Source organism: Phyllobates terribilis, unplaced genomic scaffold (assembly GCF_046119375.1).
Source record: "Phyllobates terribilis strain yellow unplaced genomic scaffold, ASM4611937v1 Scaffold_5__5_contigs__length_657084704, whole genome shotgun sequence".
Taxonomy (NCBI): domain Eukaryota; kingdom Metazoa; phylum Chordata; class Amphibia; order Anura; family Dendrobatidae; genus Phyllobates; species Phyllobates terribilis.
In genome coordinates, this window is record NW_027362765.1 from 424,917,501 (window position 1) to 424,940,005 (window position 22,505).

Below are 22,505 nucleotides of genomic sequence, written 5' to 3' on the forward strand. Positions count from 1 at the left end.
GGAAGGAAGGAGGAAGGGAAAGGAAAGGGAGGGAAAGGAAGGAAGGCAGGAAGGAAGGAAGGAAGGGAAAGGAAGGAAGGAAGGAAGGAAGGAAGGAAGGAAGGGAAAGGGAAGGAAAGGAAGGGAAGGAAAGAGAAGGAAGGAGAAGGGAAGGAAGGAAGGAAAGGAAGGAAGGAAGGAAGGAAGGAAGGAAAAGGAAGGAAGGACTTCCTTCCTTTCCTTCCTTCCTTCCTTCCTTCCTTCCTTCCTTCCTTTCCCTTCCTTCCTTCCTTCCCTTCCCTTCCTTCCTTCCTTTCTTCCTTCCTTCCTTCCTTCCTTTCCCTTCCTTCCTTTCTTCCTTCCTTTCCCTTCCTTTCTTCCTTCCTTTCCTTCCTTCCTTCCTTCCTTCCTTTCCCTTCCTTCCTTCCTTCCTTCCTTCCTTCCTTCCTTCCTTCCTTCCTTCCTTCCTTCCTTCCTTCCTTCCTTCCTTCCTTTCCTTCCTTCCTTCCTTCCTTCCTTCCTTTCCCTTCCTTCTCCTTTCTTCCTTTCCTTTCCTTCCTTCCTTTCTTCCTTCCTTTCCCTTCCTTCCTTCCTTTCCCTTCCTTCCTTCCTTTCCCTTCCTTCCTTCCTTTTCCTCCCTTCCTTCCTTCCTTTCCCTTCCTTCCTTCCTTCCTTCCTTTCCCTTCCTTCCTTCCTTTCCCTTCCTTCCTTCCTTTCCCTTCCTTCCTTCCTTTCCCTTCCTTCCTTCCTTTCCCTTCCTTCCTTTCCCTTCCTTCCTTTCCCTTCCTTCCTTTCCCTTCCTTCCTTCCCTTCCTTCCTTTCCCTTCCTTCCTTTCCTTTCCCTTCCTTCCTTTCCCTTCCTTTTCCTTCCTTTCCCCTTCCTTTTCCTTCCTTTCCCTTCCTTCCTTCCTTTCCCTTCCCTTTTCTTTCTTCCTTTTCCACAACTAATCAGTTCTGTGTGCACTTCACATATTTTGCCCTGTGAAATAATGTTTAAAAATGGAAGATTTTTCTAAATACATTGATTTACTTATCTTGCCCCGTCCCCAGTGTGCAGGTAGCGATCCAGCTGGTCAGGCTTGCCCTCGCTTCCTGTGATGTTCCATCTGATGGTCTCAGCTTCTAGCCCCCCACCTCAAGCAGAATGTCTCACTAATGTCACTCATGAAGCTTTCCCATTAGTTTAGGAGGGCATGAAAGGGCGAATGGTGAATAGTGGTGGATGACCCTTTTCAAGACCTTTACTGGATAAGTTCATGTTCATCGTTTTGTTTTTGTTTTTTTTAGCATAGTTTTCTTTAGAATAGTTTAGATGTTGTGCTAATTAGTCAGTTTCACTCTTTTATTAACAGATAAACCAATGCACATGAGGCAACCACCCAAACCAAATGAGCCATTTCCAAAGCACCAGCAGCCTTTACCTTCAGTTACCAGTCGACCACATATCGCGAAAAAACCATTGCCTAAGCTGATGCCGTCTCCCAGACATCAGCCTACACCATTCCAACTACCAGCCTTCAGAAAGCCAGTGGGCACGCCACAGCAGGACTCGGATGAGGTATTTGACTTTGACCTTTACAACAACTGGCACAATTATAAGATAATTAGAGGTTTCACCCCTTCATGACCGGGCTTTTTTCCAGATTTTTTTTTTTTGTGTTCGGTTTTTCCTCCCCTTCTTCCCAGATCCATAACTTTTTATTTTTCCATTTACATAGACATATGAGGGCTTGCTTGTTGCGGGATGAGTTGTACTTTTTAATGACACCATTCATTTTATCATGAGATGCACTGAAAAGTGGGAAAAAATTCCATATACGTTGAAATTGCAAAAATAAGTGCAATTCCACAATTATTTTTTGGATTTTTATTTACCATGTTCACTATAAGGGGAAATTAACCTGGCAGTATGATTCTCTGGGTCAGTACAATTACACAGGTACCAAACATGTATAGTTTTTGTTTTTTTTACAAAAGTGGTGAAAAAAAAGTGTACATTTTGGAAAAATAATCATTTACATTTGTTGCCATTTTCCGAGACCCGTAACACTTTCAATTTTTGGGATATGGGGCTCAGTGATGGCTTATTTTTTTGTACCCTGAGAGGATGTTTTTACTAATACTATTATGGGTAGATACAATGTTTTGATCACATTTTATTGCAATGTTGTAGCGGTCAAAAAAACATGTTTGTGGAGTTTCTTTTTTTTTCTCATTACACTGTTTACACTCGTTAACTTATTTTGTATTTCGATAGATCGGACTTTTATGAACGCAGCAATACTAAATATGCGTATTTTTTTTGTTTTTTTATTTTAATGGGGCAAAAGGGGAGTGATTTGAACTTTTCTCTTTTTTATTTTTTTTATATATATTTTTTTTTTAAAATGTTCTCAATCTTTACTGCACTTGTTAGTCCCCGTAGGGGACTTGAAGCTGTGATCATCTGATCACTTGTGCTATACATAGCGGTTCACCGCTATGTATAGCTAAAATGACGATCTCCTACGAACGACAGCTAAAAGCTGGCTTTCACGGGAGAATCGCCATTACAAGCATGGAGATTTTCAGCAGACCCCTGGCTGTCATGGCAACTGATCGGCGCCCCACAATCACGTCCTAGGGTGCTCCGGTGGCCGCATAGCAGGATGCGCCACCCTGCCGGTGCGTATTAAATGCCGCTGTCAGAGATTAACAATGGTATTTTAACATGTTAGAGGCAGATGATGGCTGAATAAATCATCCATCATCTGTAGGGAAAGATGCAGGCTCGGCTTGCGAGCCCGAATCAAAGGCAGAAACCTGACATATGACGTAACTGTACAATACATGTCGTGAAGGGGTTACGCATCACCCTGCTTCACAATTGAATACATGTTACATGTGGTGGGGGCATCTCTACAGGGTCAAGTTTTGGGTTAGGGTCATTTATTTAAGGTCAAGGAACTTGCTGTCTACAACTATGCAATTGCAAATTAAGAGTATAAATAAATTCAACCACGTCCCTGGAGATTTTCCTTACTCACTGCCATAGTAGTTGCTCTGCTAGGTGACAGGGCGTTTCCATCTCTCAGCTTCTGCTAAACCACATCCATAATTAAGTCATTCATTGCTGGTCTAACCGGTTTTATGGTCTTTGTAAATATTAAGACATTTCCAGAGTTAGACCGCTAATGAATTTTACTGTGTGGTGTTCACTAATGTTTTTTTTTTACAGCCAAAACTAAAATGTAAATTTCCAAATTTTGTGCTGATAAATTTCTTTATGGCGATGGGATCTTCGCTTTTATGGAAACAAAGCTCCAAAACCACTGCATCATCCATATTTCCATTGAGATTGTAACATGGGGCTTCTTCCATACATCTGATACAAGATTTATCTTGGCATGATCCCACTTCAAATGTACATGGCCGAGGGTCCACCAGTGACCAACTTGTCTAGGGGCCCACCGGAGGATTCTCCTGTCCTCCTGTGGGCCAGTCCAAGCCTGTCGCCACTAATGATATCAAGTGCATAGAGAAGCACAGACTGAAGCTTAAGGTTTGGCAGCTCATGGAAATGTGGTGTAGGGTTTATTCCTACCTATGAGGTCTACCGGGCAAGGACAACTCCCAGCTAGAAGTGCAATGCTGAGATATAATAGATGGACTGGGCTGTTACTCTGCAGTTTGGTAAGCTGGTGAAGTAATTTATGTAAAATGTAATTTAGAGCTACCTCATAATAGTGTCAAGATGGAAGTGCAAGAAGAAGTGAAGCAGCAAGCAAATTGGAAAAGGTGGTTAAAAAAATAAATAAGATTTCCGAATATAGCATCTGTTAATGAATTAGGTTTTTTTTATTACCATTTATTTCAATTTGGAAGAGGGAATGAATTGCTGACTAACTCCTCTGGCAGCAACTTATATCGAAAGGGAAGAAAGGATTGGGCATGTTGGAATCCAAAAACAAAAAATTGGTGAAGACTTTGCTTATCCTCAAACATATTAGATCATCAGCGAATCTTGCAAAAATTAGCAAGTTGAGACAAGTTTCCTCTTATGTCTATGTGCCGCTTAATGGGACTCTGTCACCAGTTTTTGCTACCCCATCTGAGAGCAGCATGATGTAGGGGCAAAGACCCCGATTCCAGCGATGTATTACTTTACTGCTGCAATTTTAATTAAAATCTGTTCAATCTGCTACAGATCTACCCGTTCTGTGAATACTGAGCTCTGTGTAACCCCGCCCACACCACTGATTGGCCGCTTTCTGTGTATACAATTTTCACAGAACTGACAATCAGTGGTGAGGGGCGTGGCTTGACTACCTGGAAGTAGTGCCAATCTTCTTGTGATAAACTCCTGCTGATGAAACAAAGATTTTATAAAAACGACAGCAAGCAGCCCAATAAGTGACACATGCTGTAATCAGGCAGGAACTCTATTTCTATATTATGCTGCTCTCAGATTGGGTAGCAAAAAAATTTTGATAGATTCCCTTTAAGGATTCCTGTTAGGACATAAATCATATATGCCTGACAGATAGTTGTTCATCTTTTCATCCACAGCCATATATCATGTAGGGATCTGAAAATATATTACTGTTAAATAAATGTTTCCAATTCAAACAGAAATATTGTAGAAAAACACAATAAAGTTAATGGATTTAAAAAATAAAGGCGAATAAAAATGGTATATGTAAAAAAAAAAAAAAAAAAAAAAAAAAAAGTACCAATTTTGCAAATAGTTTTGATTGAAAAAGTGCAGAAGGGGCAGAGAGCATCACAAAAAAATACACTGTACATATGGTCTCTGTTTCAGGAAAACTACATTGTTCCAGACCCTGAAAATTATATTGAACCCACAAAGGATCCACCAAAGAAACGTAAGGGCTTTCTTAATCTTGACATTTAATATATTTAACAATTGTATAGGAAGGTTATATTGGGTGAAGTTTTTGATGCTCTTGGAAAGAATACCGTCTGATGTGGGAAACAGTAGTATAATAGCCCACAATCAAATAAATGTTATATATAGTTGGGTTGAGTGCACTATAGGAGCCACTCTTCATAGAATAACAGATAAAGGGGTGTTCAAAGTGGGGACTCCTTATTTTAATGCCTGTTTTCCCTAAAAGTGATAATTTTTTTATTACATTCATGTCCATTTCAATGTCCGTAGAACACGGAACAATGTGCTCCATCCTCTTTGTTTTTTAAATAATGCCTCAATCACAAGTCAGTTTTGTTGATGGACAAGAAAAATGGATCAAGTTTCATCAGTTTTGTCTAATTTTCATCATTTTTCCCTTGTATGTGAAAAAAAAGGTTTCTCCACCTTCACCTATCTAGCAATCCGTGAAAATTTCACCACATTCAGATGGCACTTGAATGCTTTCCGATTTTTTTTTTCGACTGGCCCATAGATTTGCATTTCCGATTTTGATCTGACACTCTCATCAATTTCAGACATGTCTTTGCAATTTTGCGAGGACCACATGGTATGCAAAAAGTCACGGACATGTGAACTACCCCATAGTCTTTCATGGGTACGAGTGATATCTGTAAAATACACAGCTAGCACTCGTACGATAAGAATCGATGTGTGAATAAGGCCTAAGGTAGATACCATAATAAATATAGTAGGCATATAGCATACGTAAAAAAATCAGCATCATACTGTTTCTACAAGATTAACACGCTAAAGTCATAAATACAGAACTTAAATAATAGCACTAGTGCCTATATAATGCCTCTTTACAATAACTAAATAATACCACCAATAGTAAGTTCTACACAGTGCCGAAATAATAATACCACCATATATTGTCTAATTAATACTGCCAAAATAACTGTTGTTCAGAGATGTTATATAAATGGACTAAAAGCCCCACACCCATGCCGATATTGGTGCAATCTTCCCAAAATATAATTGGCATGGGGCCTCACGCCTCTCTCACAACAGATGATCTTTTCTGTGGGATTTAAGCTGCTGCCAAAGATGTTTGGCAGGGACTTTTCTCTGCTCTCCCTATTGAAATTACATGAAGGGTTAGCCGAGCCAAGCATTGATGTGTGTGGGGATTTGGAAAAGATTGCAGCTAGTGATTAGCGAGCATGTAAGTTACTCGAGATTTACGAGCATGCTCGGGTGTTTTCCGAGTATCTTCGATGTGCTCGAATGTTATGTTTGAATCACTCCTGTGTGCATGATTTGCGACTGTTTGACAGCTTTATGTGAGGAATGCTTGTTTGTTAGGCATTCTTCACATGTATTAAAGCTGTCAAACAGTCGCAAATCATGCACACACAGTGACGCAAACATAACATTCGAGCATGCTGCAAATACTTGGCGAGCACCTGAGCATGCTCGCCGAAAGGGTTAACAGAACACGCTCACTCATCACTAATTGCAGCCAGACGAATGAGTATTTGACAACGTGCCCCTTTTTACATGGGCCAATCCAGGCCGATAAACCATTGCCGATTTGGCTATATACAAGCTGATTCGCAGTCATTAATTAACCTGTTTAGACAGACTGATGAACATTCAACATATGGATGACCTACAAAGCCATCAATAACCTTTCTCCTCCATACATCTCTGAACTAATCTCCTGATATATTCCCTCAAGTAATCTCCGGTCCTCCCAAGACCTCCTCCTCTCCTCCACACTTATTCGTTCTTCACCCAACCGCCTCCAAGACTTCTCCAGAATATCCCCCATTCTCTGGAATGCTGTGCCTTAACACGTCCAACTATCCTCCACATTAGGATCCTTCAGACGGAACCTGAAAACCCATCTCTTCAAGAAAGCTTACAACTTGCAATGACCCCGCTACCACCTCACCACCACCTCACCACCACCATCACCACCAGAGCTGCTGCAACCCCCCACCTACTGTCTCCTTCACCATCCTGTAGCATGTAACCCCACAAGGGCAGGGTCCTCTTCGACCTGTACCTCTTCTGTGCCCATAAAATATCTTATTGGCAGCACATGTCCTGTTTACACAGAATGATGTACTGCCGATATCAATGATTTTTAAGTTCGTACAAAGGACGAACAAGCGTGTTCCTAGGAATACCCATCATTGGTCCAATTATATGGGCCATAAGGTTTACTATCACCATTATGTTGGGGACCTTGGAGCACTTGTCTTTGTTTTCCATCATGCTATGATTCAACTCTGATTACTTAATGCTTCTTTACAGCTCCAACAGTGAACAGATACAATAAACCTGGCCCCCTACCCCCTGTAAAACCTTCCGCCTTACGACCTGCTGAAACAGAAGATCAAGGTAAATATATATGATAAGCCGTACTTATTAATGTAACATGCCTATAATATCCCAAACAGTCTACATATTTCAGATTATTGCACAGGGCGATCCCAAATCTTTGATTTTGCATGCAAAGTTTCTTTTCAGTAATGTTTCCCTAGTTGAACCTGGTTTATAATAACCACACGGCCCATACAATTTCCTTCCTATATGTAAGTCAAGAGCTCCCTCCTGTGGGATCTGAATAAAGTCTCTTGCTATATCTATGCCTATATCAATAGTGGTTTTAGGATGCAATGCAGTGTTTAAAAGCCTTTACATTGTCTCTTCATCTTGTATTGTTTTTAGCTAAAATTGTCTATTAGAGACCAAAAAACAGTCACGAATGTCTATAACTGAGAAAGTAAAAAAGAAACGATCTATATACTAAGTAAAACATTGAGAGGTGTGGGGGGGGGGAAATAAAATAATAATAATAAAAAAATCTATAATTCAGTCTAGCGCAAAACACGGCTGTGGTATAGAGTCGGCATCTGTTTCTAACAGCAGTGATCGGAGATGGCTCCAATCAATTCTGTTTAACCACTTTAAATGCTGCTATCAATCTCTGGTGGTGGCAATTAAGTGGAATGATTGCGAAATCCGACTATTGCAGCCCCCATCGGCCCCCAACGCAGTTGACATAGCTCCCAAGAGTTGGGGGGGGGGGGGATCCTAACTAGTTTTCATAGGAAATCCTGATTTTCACTATAACCTGCAATACTAGTTTTGCAGTGTTTAGAACAAGCGATCAGATTCAAGTTCCCAATGGCGAAAAAAATAAAGTTAAAAATAAAAGTTTGAAATAAAATTAAAAGTTTGAAAACCTCTACTTGTTCTAGTTCAAAAATTAAAGAAATAAAAAAAACATATTTGGTATCACAGCATCTATAAAAAGTCTGATCTTTGGAAAATAAATATAATTCACCTGTACGGTAAAGATTGTAAAGAGAAAAAAATGGAATTCCTGGAATTGCCATTTTCAGATGCCGCACTACCCCAAAAATGCAATAAAAGCTGATCATATACAGCTACAGAAAAATAGAAAAACAATTATAGATCTCAGAAAACATAGTTTTTTTTTTTTTTGTTGTTTTGTTTTTTTTTAACAATGTTCTGATTTTTTTTAATTACTAAAATGTAAAAAACACAAATTCGGTAATGCCATAGTTGTAAATACCTGAAGAATCATTTCACCAAGTCTGTTTTACTGCTCAATGAACACAGTAAAAAGAAAATCCCAAAAAACCACAGTGGAATTACCTTTTTTTTTTTCCCTATTTCACCCCAGTGAAAATATTTTACACAATTTTCAGTACATTTTATAATAAAATTATAAATTTAAAATTACATCTAGTCCCACGAAAAAAAAATATGAACTCATAGGGCTATATTAATAGAAAAATAAATTTATAACTCTTAGGGAAAAAAATCGCCCAGTCGAGAAGAGTTGAAGGTCCGAATAATTGGTGTGTCTGAGCTGCTGATAATGCTATTGCTGCCAGGGTGCAATGTGCCCTTAGGACATTGGTAAAGGAAGGTCAGACAGATGCCCTTTGTAGCCTGAGTTAACCCATTCACAACATATGACGTAAACTTAAGTCATATGTTGTGTCCCTGCATCTTTCCCGCAGATGATGGCTGATTTAATCAGCCATCATCTGCCTCTAACAACTACAGGTGGAGCTCCGCCTGCAGCGGTCAACCTATTAAATAATGCTGTCAATCTCTGACAGCGTCATTTAACACACGATGTCAGGGGCGAGTGTCATTCCACTCTCCCATCGGCAAACTCGTGAAATGATCGCGAGGCGCCGATGTGTTGGTATGACAGCTGGGGATCCGCAGAAGACCCCCATGTCTGTCATTACGATCTTCCTGTGAAAGGCAGCCCCTGGCCGTGATTTTAGCTACACACAGCAGTGCTGATGCACTGCTATCTATAGCACAAGCAATCATATGATTGCAGCTTCAAGTGCCCTAAGGGGACTATTAAATACAATAAAAAGTGAAAAAAAAAGTTTTCAAAAATAAAAAAACCCAAGTTCAAATCGCCCCCTTTTGCCCCATTAAAAATAAAGCAGTTAAAAAAATGAAAAATGCACATATTTGGTATCGCTTGGTTCTTAAAAGTCCAATCTATGAAAATATAAAGGAAATTAATCCGATCGGTAAACGGCGTAACGAGAAAAAAAAATCAAAATGCAAGAATTACTTTTTTGGGCCACTGCAACATTAAAATAAAATGCAATAAAAGAAAATCAACGTATTGTATCTACTCCAAAATGGTATCAGTAAAATCTTCAACTCACATCATTAAAAATAAGCCCTCACACATCCTTATATTTCAAAAAATGAAAATGTTACGGGTCCCGGAAAATGGTGACAAAGCCAAAAATAAATTTCTTTGTAAATTTCCGAAATTTTTTTTAATCACTTAAAAGAAACTTATACATGTTTGGTATCTGCGGACTCGTACTGACCTAGGGATTCATATTGCCAGGTCAGTTTTACAATAAAGTGAACATGTTAAATAAAAAACCCAACAAACAATTGTGAAATTGCACCTTTTTAGCAAGTTTTTCCCATTTTCCAGTACACTATATGGTAAAATTAATGGTGTCATTCAAAATTACAACCTGCCCCGCAACAAAAAAGCCCTCATATGACTATATTGATGGAAAAATAAAAAAGTTATGGCTCTTGGAAGAAGAGGAGAAAAAAAAACTAAAGCACAAGAACGGAAAATGGCCATGGCGTGAAGGGGTTAATGACTTTGGCTCAACAGGCTGACATTGACCATGGCTGTGGATGTAGGGGACAGTGATGGGAATCCTTGGCTTTGATATACTCCTGCAGTAGCCAGATTGGTGGAAGTGATAAACGGCAATACTGAAATGTACATAAATCTGGTATAGAAAAATATTTGGGAATTGTTTTTAAAGCAGTTTCCTAAAAGAAAACAATTTTTACAATTTTAAATAAATTATGATTTTTCTTTCAGACTTGTATGTAGTCCCGGAAAATGAGGTAATATACATAAAAGCACAACTGCGTGCCTACTGAGTGCATTATATCAGCCGTATAATTCTGCTCATGATTAATGTATTCTATAAGTAAAAATTGTTTATTTTTTTTTTTTTCTTTTTCAGCCAAATCCAACTCCCTCTCCACCTACAAGGTATATAAACATCTATTAAAAATACCCAGTCTTATAGGATTCTGGCGATTGATGGATATGTATAAGTATGTAAAGTAGCAGTTTGCTTTGCGTTTATAGGCGGATTCTAGGCATCTGTGTTCTGGAATGTTAAAGCCGACAAGTGTTTGGTCGCCATCAAATAAAAGTTATAGTTTAGCAAACAATTAAATAATAAAAACTTGACTATAAAGGCAAAACTGAAAAGGGCTTGACAGCCTGAGAAGGCTGATAACAGGGAACAATAGACCACATTTAAATACACAGCTAATGAAGATAAGAAATGCTTAGCATCTGTTCGGTGTAGTTCTTATACAAAATAATTAAGCAATTTTGGAAATTAAATGTGGGGGCAGGGGAGGTGCAGCTGAGGGTAGACAACCCCTTGGCTATGATTCCAGCCATTTCACCCAGATCATCAATGGAAACTGATTAAAATGCTGTGCGTCAAAATTTTATAATGCCTCCTACTGAAAAAGAACAGAAATTTGCAATATACTTATAATATACAGTACAGACCAAAAGTTTGGACACACCTTCTCATTTAAAGATTTTTCTGTATTTTCATGACTATGAAAATTGTACATTCACACTGAAGGCATCAAAACTATGAATTAACACATGTGGAATTATATACTTAACAAAAAAGTGTGAAACAACTGAAAATATGTCTTATATTCTAGGTTCTTCAAAGTAGCCACCTTTTGCTTTGATGACTGCATTGCACACTCTTGGCATTCTCTTGATGAGCTTCAAGAGGTAGTCACCGGAAATGGTTTTCACTTCACAGGTGTGCCCTGTCAGGTTTAATAAGTGGGATTTCTTGCCTTATAAATGGGGTTGGGACCATCAGTTGTGTTGTGCAGAAGTCTTGTGGATACACAGCTGATAGTCCTACTGAATAGACTGTTAGCTGCTTTTTTCTTGCCATAATACAAATTCTAAGTAAAGAAAAACTAGTGGCCATCATTACTTTAAGAAATGAAGGTCAGTCAGTCTGAAAAATTGGGCAAACTTTGAATGTGTCCCCAAGTGCAGTTGAAAAAACCATCAAGCGCCACAAAGAAATTTGCTCACATGAGGACCTCCCCAGGAAAGGAAGACCAAGAGTCGCCTCTGCTTCTGAGGATAAGTGTATCCGAGTCACCAGCCTCAGAAATCGCAGGTTAACAGCAGCTCAGATTAGAGACCAGGTCAATGCCACACAGAGTTCTAGCAGCAGACACATCTCTACAACAACTATTAAGAGGAGACTTTGTGCAGCAGGCCTTCATGGTAAAATAGCTGCTAGGAAACCACTGCTAAGGACAGGCAACAAGCAGAAGAGACTTGTTTGGGCTAAAGAACACAAGGAATGGACATTAGACCAGTGGAAATCTGTGCTTCGGTCAGATGAGTCCAAATTTGAGATCTTTGGTTCCAACCACAGTGTCTTTGTGCGATGCAGAAAAGGTGAACGGATGGACTCTACATGCCTGGTTCCCACCGTGAAGCATGGAGGAGGAGGTGTGATGGTGTGGGGGTGCTTTGCTGGTGACACTGTTGGGGATTTATTCAAAATTGAAGGCATACTGAACCAGCATGGCTACCACAGCATCTTGCAGCGGCATGCTATTCCATCCGGTTTGTGTTTAGTTGGACCATCATTTATTTTTCAACAGGACAATGACTCCAAACACACATCCAGGCTGTGTAAGGGCTATTTGACCAAGAAGGAGAGTGATGGGGTGCTACGCCAGATGACCTGGCCTCCACAGTCACCAGACCTGAACCCAATCGAGATGGTTTGGGGTGAGCTGGACCGCAGAGTGAAGGCAAAAGGGCCAACAAGTGCTAAGCATCTCTGGGAACTTCTTCAAGATTGTTGGAAGACCATTTCCGGTGACTACCTCTTGAAGCTCATCAAGAGAATGCCAAGAGTGTGCAATGCAGTCATCAAAGCAAAAGGTGGCTACTTTGAAGAACCTAGAATATAAGACATATTTTCAGTTGTTTCACACTTTTTTGTTACGTATATAATTCCACATGTTGATTCATAGTTTTGATGCCTTCAGTGTGAATGTACAATTTTCAAAGTCATGAAAATACAGAAAAATCTTTAAATGAGAAGGTGTGTCCAAACTTTTGGTCTGTACTGTATATAGGCAACAGGTCATTGAGATGATAGATAAGAAGCTTCTTATTGGTGGATTAAAATAACTTCCCATTGTGGTATTCTGGACAAAGCCTCCAACACAGATGTGAATAGAATTTTCTTCTTCTCCCTTCTCCCTTCTTCCTTCTTCCTTCTCCCTTCTCCCTTCTTCCTTCTCCCTTCTTCCTTCTTCTTTTTTCATTGTCTATTTAATGGGTAGCTTGGTAGCTACCTGCTGTTCTAACCAGCACTGACCGCTCTTGCAGCGATACAGCTGTACCACATTAACAGAGCAACTCTTCCTCTTCTAGGCTGCTCTGTTGATGGGCCACAACTGCCAGCATCATGTTGATTGACAGCCGACTGCTCGCAGATAGCCGGCTGTCAATCAGCATGACGTTGACAGAGCAGAGCGGAAGAGAAGCAGCTGCTCTGTCAACACGACATCAGCAGAAGCCACTAGACCACCAGCAGGAGTGATCTAGAGATAAGCACCAGGCATAACAGGCAGGAAGGTAGCATCTACCTGCCTGTTAGTACTTAAGCCTGTAATTAAAAAAAAAAAAAAAAGTCCTGGATAACCTCTTTAAAGAGAAAACGACACTTTAATTTTATAAATCAATAGTACATATCAAAATAAGCAACTGTGTAATATATCTTATTAGAAATATCTGCTTCTTTCTCCGCCAGGACTGATCATTCTCCAAATTCTCAATTTATGGGTGAAATCTGTATTCAGTGAAGACAGAATGTTACATTACTGAGATAGGAGATGGCAGTTGGTGCTGATAAGATTCTACAGAGAAGGGAGGAGCTAGATGCAGAGCTCCTCCCTCCTCTTCCTCCCACTCTCTGCATAGATTCTCATCAGTAACAGCTGTCATCTCCCATCTCAATAATGTAACATTCTGTCCTCAGTGAATACAGACTTTATCTGTGAATTGACAATTTTGAAAATGACAGATCAATTCTGGCGGAGAAAGAAGCAGATTTATCTGATGAGATATATCACAAAGTTTCTTATTTCCCTGTGTACTATTGAGTTAGGAAATAAAAATTATGACGACTGTTACTTTTTAAATAACAATCAACATTTTAATAAACTTAAACCTAATGTTTGATTTATTTTTTATTTTCTTTTTAGGTCATTACCACCTAAAATATTTCCTCCACCAAATTCGGTACGTGTGCAAGCCTAAAGGAGAACACTGGGATTTTGATCCCATCTGATCTTATATAATGGCTGCCTGTCCACATAAATCAGCAGTAATGTTTGTGCGTTCATAGTTTTTGCCTTCTTATAGTCTGAGAATACAATATAGCTATTGGGTTTATCAGTAATGATACAATGTCTGATAACTGCAATAGCCGTGTATCAATTTAAAAGTAACTTTTAATCAGATATTTAAAAATAATTATTATTATCAACCAAAAAGAACTCAGTCGTGGTTGGATCGGGGCTGTAGGGGCTCCTATCGTTGTGGGAGCTGCAAGTCTTGTGATTTCATCACACAAGGGAAAAGTTTTACAGGAAATGTAACAGGTGTGGTCTATGAGATTAGACACTTTATCAACTGTCGCACAAAAGGGATTATATATAAAGCAACATGAGAATGCTAACTTGAATATATAGGTAAGACTAAGGCTGTGTGCCCACGATGTGTTTTTTAAGCATTTCCGCAGCGGCAAAAACGCTTAAAAAACGCATGGTAGAAGGCCTGCCATATTCCCCAATGATAATCCGCATGTGCTGTGCACATGCTGCGGAAATGTCCGCTGCGGATTATCATTGCGGAAAAAAACGCAGCGCTACCAATTATTTTGCGGAAGTGCTGCGTTTTCGCCGCCATTGACTTGCATTGAAACGCATGGATTACGCATCACTGCATCTGTAGAGGCGCAATGTGGGTTCAATGTGCGGATGGTACCCGGGTGTGGAGGACAGGAGACTCTACTCTGGACCCGGGTACCATAGAACCTGTGAAAAAAAGAATAAAATAAAAAATAAATGTTATATTTACCTTCTGACGGCCCCCGGTGTGCTTGTCTTCGCTTGCCGGCAGATCGCAGTGGACTGAAGGATCTGCTCTGACGTTATAGTCATGTGACAGGTCACGCGATGCTGACGTCGGCAGGTCCTTCAGTGTAATGTACCCCGAGCTGCCATCAGAAGGTAAGTATAGATTTATTTTTTTATTTTTTACCATTCTTTCGGTCACACTATATAAATCCATGCCGGTTGCATGGATTTATATAGTGTGACCAAGTTGTCAAGCACTTTCCAAGTGATGCTAAAATCGCTTGGAAAGCGCTTGACAACCCGCATGCGGAAATGCAAGTGAAGACCGCTTCACATCCGCTTGTCCCTGGCAGGAAACCGCATGTACAATCCGCATGTACAATCCGCATGCTTTTTTTTCTGCCAGGGACATGCAGAAACGCTCAAGAAAAATCTGGAGCATTTCTGCATCGTGGGCACATAGCCTAAGCGAGAGTTTCGGAAAAGGATAGGAGAGCACATCAGAGACATCATTAATAAACGAGATACTCCCTTGGCCTGTCACGTCAATACCATGCACCAGGGTGATCATAAGAAAGTTACATTTATGGGAATTGATAAAATTACCCCACCAATCAAAAGAGGAGATTGGGATACCCTGATAATGCAATAAGAAACTCGGTGGATTTTTGAACTAAGGACCACCACTCCGCTTGGCCTGAATGAACAACTATCCTTCTCCCCCTTTTTAAATACATAAGGACCAGGATAGGGACAGTTTAGGCAGGGACAGCCACCGTTGAGTGGGGGCGCCACTGGCGTAAGATGGTAGGGTGCCAACCTCCACATGGGTAGGGTATAAGTTAGTCAGGGACAAAAAGAGGGATAGTGCCTATACTCCTAATCTTTTTCCTTCTCTCCTTTCGAGATCTATATATGGTGTGTGTCTGTATGTGCCCGGGCCTGTTGTGTCTCGCACCACCAAAAGGAATTGGTTACTCAATTTATTTGGGTTGTTTTCCAAAGATGCCCCCTATTCCCCTCTTGTTATGACCATTTGGTATTTTATTGCCCCCAAATGAAAAATACAAAAAATACCAGTTATTATCACCTCTCTTCATTAAGGAATTACTGTCTAATCAGAGATTTTGCCTCTTCTTAGTATTATTCCCCTTGGTTTATATGATCATTATTTGAAGTATTTTTGACTCTGTACATGCTTAAAAAGGGCAGGAGGGGCTCTTTCATAGAGTCCACTTAATGAGTCCACAAGATGCCCCCTATGGGCTATGGGGGAGAGCGCACATCCATATGGATTGTTTGTCTCCCTGTCAGTGGAGGTAGTGTGATGGCTAAGGACCCGAGCGCTTCTATTTGGGTCCAATGCCGCACACACGGATGTGATGAGCACTCCTTGGAGTGCATTGAAGATGCGTTCCACGTAAATCCGGAAGTGTGACATAGCCACACCCCCGGAAATGACGCGTGCGTGTCAAGCAGCGTTCCACAGAGGAGGAAGTGGCTTCAGCGCAGATTGGGATGGCAGCATGTGATACGCTGTACCCAATCCATGTGCAGCGCTCGATATTTAAAGAGGGACCTTGTCATGTGCTGTAGCAGCGCCAATTAGGGGAAACTTTTTTTTGCCCCTTGATGGAAATCTATGAACCTCTGTACCCCCTGAAGACTCAATCTGAAGAAACGCGTCGGGGTGGTTCGTATAAGATGATGCTCACCTCAATTGAGAATGGACAATAGAAGTCTCTAGAGCTATGGGCGAGATCATTCCATTTCTTGGATATATGCCCTTCCTTTCTCCCATGTCTAGTTAAACTGGAGATATGTGTTGTAGGGTTATGAAGTAGTCAGGTCTTTTCCCTGCCCATTGGTTTATTTGTGCAAATTAAGTATCATAACCATGAAGGAGGGCTAATTATGGGAAGACCCTAATATTACTATTTGCTGCGTTTTAGGTAAACAATTATGTTACCTTTGCATTTTCTTCTGTCCAATAAGCATCTTTCATTATATCTGACACTGATCTCTGTTTATTCAGCACTAAGGTAATATGGTCATTGATGTGTATCACCAGATGCTTTTTGTTGCGTGACCACTGATTCATGCTAGTAGGACTATTCCAGTTAAACTTTCCTGCATATACAGTAATTTTGAATACATGTAAGGTCATTTGAACACTTGATGTCTGGATATTGGGTGTGACTTGGGGGGAAAAAAGAGTGTATAAGTGGATCACTCTTTTATTATATTATATTTTTGTCAGTCTGTGAGTACTTGCACCTTAAAAAAATATATATTTTTTTAAATATCTGATTAAAAGTTACTTTATATTCTGAGAATCATAGTTTGTTTTTTCCTTACTCCGGCAGGACTGAAAGAGGTCTTGTTTTCTGCAGACAAGTTGTACTTTGCTAATGAACTTTTTTTTTATTATTCTTTTTTTTATGAATATATGGAGAAATTTTCCCCCAAAATATTCAGGTTGTTGTTTTTGTTTTGTTTTTTTCCACCATTCAATTACCAATCATTCTAAATATTATTAGTTATTGTTTCTGTTATGGGGATGACGAATAAGTCACTTTGGCCTCCATCCCAGCAGTGTACTGTTCATCTTTTTTGGGTACGGAGGCCAAACCGACCCAAAATGACTCCGACAGCTTCATAGTAATGAATGGCTCTGTCGGGACTTTGTCTTGGACTCCGATGGAAATTCCAACACATTGCTCAGCGCAGAGTACTGCATATGTGTCAGCCTAGCCGAATAATGTCTTGTAATTTCCGCAGCATCAGCACTGCATGAAGTAATGTGTAGAAATGTACTGTAATGAATTAGCAGCCCTATGACCTGCTGCAGCCATATCTGTAACATAACAGAGCAAGATTAAAACCTATTAAATCGGATCTGTCACAAGATTTCACAAATTGCATATGTTATTATATAGATCTCATAGACCTGATGAGCTTGGTGTATTTACTTTGAAAATCCCTATCAGAATGGCTGTACAATCCTTTGTAAAAGATTTTCTGCCTAATTTTAAAATGACCATCAGACTTACAGCCATTACATGGATTTTCAGAGTTAGTAATTATACTGTATGTATAGTGAAATCTGGTGATAGATCCGCATTATTTAGGCATGAGAGGTCTGTCTGTCCTTCACGCTGTGGCCAATTTCTGTTTTGTTTTTTTTTTGTTTGTTTTGTTTTTTTCCTCCGCTTCTTTCAAGAGCCATAACTTTTTTTTTTTTTTTTTTTTCCGCCCTTGTAGACATATGAGGGCTTGTGTTTTTACTTTTGAATGACATTGATTTTATCATGTGATGCCCAGAAAAGTGGGGAAAAAATTCCAAGTGCTGTGAAATTGTGAAAAAAAAAGTGGAATTCCACAATTGTTTTTTGGATTTTTTTATTTACCATGTTCACTATAAGGCAAAACTGAACTGACTATATGATTTTCCAGGTCAGTACGAGTACAGCGATACCCAACGTGTAGTTTTTTTTTCATGATTACTATTTGAGTGGTGAAAAAGAATTTGGAAATTTGTAAAAATAATTTTGCTTGTGTCACCATTTTCCAAGACCTGCAACGTTTTAAATTTTCGGGATATGGGGCTGTGTGAGGGTCATGGCAACCCATCGGCGCCCTTAATCACGTCACAGGTGCGCCGATGGTCACGTGAAATGACACGTCCCTCTGCCAACGCACATTAAATAACCTGTTCAATCTCTGACAGTGGTAACAGCCACAAGCAGAACTCTGATCCACCTGTATCTGTTAGAGGCAGATGATGGCTGATTAAATCAGCCATCATCTGCCGGGAAAGATAGGGATTCTGCTTTCAAGCCTGCATAAATGCCTTTTTTTAAGACCATAAAAAGGGCTTGTTACGAAGGGTATAGAGGTAGAAATTAGTGTTGAGCGAATGTGTTCGGCATTTTAAATTCGGGTTCGTGTTCGGGGTTCCGGCTTTTTCGCGCAAAAAAATCGGCTCCGCCCACGAACATCCCTGATTTTCCACGCTGTCACAGGCGATTTTTTGGCGCGAACACGAACCCGAATTTGAAATGCCGAACAAATTCGCTCAACACTAGTAGCAATAAGTACATGGTGGTGGTTTAGGGGCCTGGGGAAGCTGTCAGGTTTCCTTTAAAGGGAAAGACTTTCACACAGGTACTGCTCAAATGACTCTAAGTTCATTCTGAAGTATAAATTTTTCGCTGCAGTTACGCTTTAAAACCCTACCTTACAAAGGTTGACCGTAGGCCTGTACTAAGAGATCTACAGGAACTTACACTATGCTAAGTAAAATTGTAAAAGTTAAGTCACACAAAGTTACGTAAGAATATCTTGAACTTTTGAACAATAACATAGTTTGCATCCATTTATTTTCAGGTCCAGGACCAGGACGAATATGAAGTATGTGATGATTGTAAGTCACCCAGACTGTTTTTCACAGTTTTAAAATTTTAAGCCATAAATACATGGAGACCTCCAAGGACATCTTGCGAATTTGCTGCAGAAAGTTATGCAACTGAACCATTCATCGGAAATAATGCAATTCAGATGAAAGCAACTGATATTCACTTGCTGAAATTTCTGCAGCCTGGGAATTATACAGTAAAAGGATCACATTGTATCTACTAAATAAAAAGTCTCAAACCAAAAGAGAAACTCCCATAGAAAAAATCTTGAAACAATCAAGTAAGAAATATATATATATATATATACATTTTTTGAAACAGGTATTTCATGACATACAAGTAAAAACACAATAAAAAAGGAAAACCTACTGCAAATGAACAAGTTACCGGTAAATAATTTTAAACTAGTTGAGCAAAATGTGTAAAAGTAAATATGCAAAAAATGCACATGGAGAAATACAACACCACAAATAAGCATGAATCAGATACAGCCAGTTAGGTCAAACAGCTTTCATGGACTTAATGAGCAAAAAAATTCCCAATAGATGCGAACCATGATATAATGAAATTCACCTGTATCCTCAAATGCCTAGTGCATATATGTGTACAAAAAAATACCATTAATGATTCCTGTGGTTAAATCTCCCTCTATTGGAGCCATGTGGAATGACCACAAAAAAAGAGAGTATAGGGTGTACAAAATCAAAGATAATAGATATGATGCATAAGATGTTAATGTACACAAATGATTAGCAAATATGCATAATAGTATCAAAACACATCAAAGCATGATGGTGAAATATAATTACCCGTTCTTGTATTCCCCTAACGCGCGTTTCGCATTATCGCTTCATCAGAGAGGAAATCTGCGTCCAATATCAGAAGGTTGTGCTATACGTACGGTGGTGCAGTGCTTAGCACTGCAGCCTTGCATACAGATTTCCTTGCAGATGACGGCTGATCGCTGCGATTTTTAGTAAAAGGTGATCTCTCATCAGCTAATTTTCCGAGGTACTTTTCTAATTAAATGAGACTTGACAAAAAGCTATAAAGCCTTTTAAAGTATTTCTATCATCCATTAAACATTCACCTGCATGCTGCCATGATAGTACCCACAGGGAGTTTCCTAAGCAGGGCATTTCTGCAACTTCCCTAAATACGTTGAATTTTTCTTGCAAAAATTATTTTTCAATCATTCAATGTCACGAGACAGAGTTTCATTTTGCCCTAAAAGAAAATACACAGGTATTTCTAGATACTTGTTTTTTATTATGTATATCCTTTTTTCACATAAAAAGAGCCATGGAATAAATGGCACTATAATAAACAATAATAATAATATAAAAATTTTTTGGTCAGCAAGCATGAAATGAAATGTGTATAGCCAATAGATCTATATATTTTTCAGTACTAATATAGATAAAGCAAAGTCCAATAATCTGGCATTAGGGGGTCAAATTCTAAGAATCACTGAATCCAAAAAATAGAAGAAGCTACAGCAATCCTAAAAAAAAAATGGCATTTTTGTGTCCAGTTCACTGGGCATCTGGACATATGCAGTTATGTTTTTCACATTAACCTGTATAACTTACTTAATGTATTGTATGATTATTTTAGTTATTAGCCCCCCTGAACCAGCTGTAAAGCCCAAGCCATCACCTTCTCCCCGAAATATGTAAGTATGGCATAAATGAGAAGATGGAAAAGGAATAATGTACAGATGCGCAAAACCTCAAGAGCCGTTACACTTTCATAAAGCGTTGTCTCTTTTTTCTCTCTAGAAGGCCTAAACCGCCTATAAGTATTCTCCCACAGAAACCGGTAAGATTATTTTCTAGTGAAATATTTCTAGTAATTTGGCACACACATCAATGCCATCTGAATGTGCTAAGACAGAGGCATGGTGCTATTACCGGTTAGTGCTAAGGTTTTTTTTTATAGATATTTTTTAAAATATATAAAAAAAATTGAAAAAAAAAATCTCTTGTCCCACCCACAAAAAAAATAAAAAAAAATCTGCTTACTAATATGTAAAAGGACCTGACTTTCCCAGAGGAATTGTGTCTGAAATTGAGGATTGTGTGTGTGATCCTGGCATATCCAGCACATTCACACAAGGCAGCAGTGCAGCATATGAAATCAGAAAATGAGATTTTACAAGTGATTGCATGATCTCGCAACTCTGACTAAACTACTGCGATTTGCCGCATTAATACAGCAGTCACCAATTGGTTTCCTTATGCAGCAGTTAGTTCTTATAGCATTTAAGTGGCATCATGCTGCACAGGCATCTGTTCAGGTGCCCATCACCCCTCCCCCTCCCATCCCACCAACGAGATTATAGGGGACCTACTGAAAGCTCCCATCGACGACATCTTGATACATCTGTGGCTGGGCTTCATATGAGAGCAAGATTTGTACTATATACTGCAGATGCAGTGGCTCAAAAAGAAGCACATTAAAGTCATGGCGTGGCCTAGCCAGTCTCCAGACCTTAATCCCATAGAAAACTTATGGAGGGAGTTGAAGATGTTATGCTCTGCAACAATTACTAAGGAAAGATAGGGGAAAGCGGTCCCTATAGTAAGACTAAGCTGAATCCCTACGATGTAGCGGGCTGCCTGTTCCTAGCGAACAGACCCGCCTTAATCCTCGGCTAGTCTGAACGAAGACCTATAGCATAAGGGGAGGGGTCCTTAAAAAAAACTAAGGACTGGGACAAAAATGGGACACCTCCTAAACAGAGAAGTTGCTGCAGAACACAAAAAGACAAACTGACAAAAAGGTACTAGAGGTCCCAGAAGGGCCAAGCGAACTGACAGAGAAAGGCACCGAAGCACCTGGCTAGAGAAACAGTCAAAAACACTGAAGTCCAGCACAGCTAAAAGGGCGGAGCTGGAATATAAAGGCAGATGGTCACGTGACCGCAAAACACAAGATGGAAAAAACAAACAGGAGGGTTCTAACAGAAGCTCCGAGTTGCCAAACGACAGCCTCAAAATCTGAATGATTTAGAGATGATCTGCAAAGAAGAGTGGCCCAAAATTCCTCCTGACATGTGCACAACCCTCATCATCAACTACAAACAACGTCTGACTCCTGTGCTTGCCAACAAGGGGTTTGCCACCAAGTATTAAGTGTTGTTTGCCAGAGGAATAAAATACTTATTTCTCACTGTAAAAGGCAAAAAAAATTATCTAATATTTTCCTTTTATTTATATATATATATACATACACAGTACAGACCAAAAGTTTGGACACACCTCATTTAAAGATTTTTCTGTATTTTCATACTTTACAAAAAAGTGTAAAACAACTGAAAATATGTCTTATATTCTAGGTTCTTCAAAGTAGCCACCTTTTGCTTTGATGACTGCTTTGCACACTCTTGGCATTCTCTTGATGAGCTTCAAGAGGTAGTCACAGGAAATGGTTTTCACTTCACAGGTGTG

The 22,505-nt window shown here is 39.5% G+C and overlaps 1 protein-coding gene across 13 annotated transcripts in view; it reads left to right on the forward strand.

Annotated features, from left to right (window-relative positions):
* Positions 1 to 22,505, forward strand: part of BLNK (B cell linker) — a 443,283-nt gene that overhangs the window by 382,347 nt on the left and 38,431 nt on the right. For all 13 annotated transcript variants that reach the window (XM_073685212.1, XM_073685213.1, XM_073685211.1 and 10 more), the window contains 9 exons: positions 1,332 to 1,537; positions 4,781 to 4,844; positions 7,175 to 7,261; positions 10,287 to 10,312; positions 10,435 to 10,463; positions 13,760 to 13,796; positions 19,025 to 19,061; positions 20,671 to 20,728; positions 20,835 to 20,874. In XM_073685212.1, the coding sequence (XP_073541313.1) occupies positions 1,332 to 1,537; positions 4,781 to 4,844; positions 7,175 to 7,261; positions 10,287 to 10,312; positions 10,435 to 10,463; positions 13,760 to 13,796; positions 19,025 to 19,061; positions 20,671 to 20,728; positions 20,835 to 20,874 (584 nt within the window). The remainder of the gene's footprint in view (positions 1 to 1,331; positions 1,538 to 4,780; positions 4,845 to 7,174; positions 7,262 to 10,286; positions 10,313 to 10,434; positions 10,464 to 13,759; positions 13,797 to 19,024; positions 19,062 to 20,670; positions 20,729 to 20,834; positions 20,875 to 22,505) is intronic.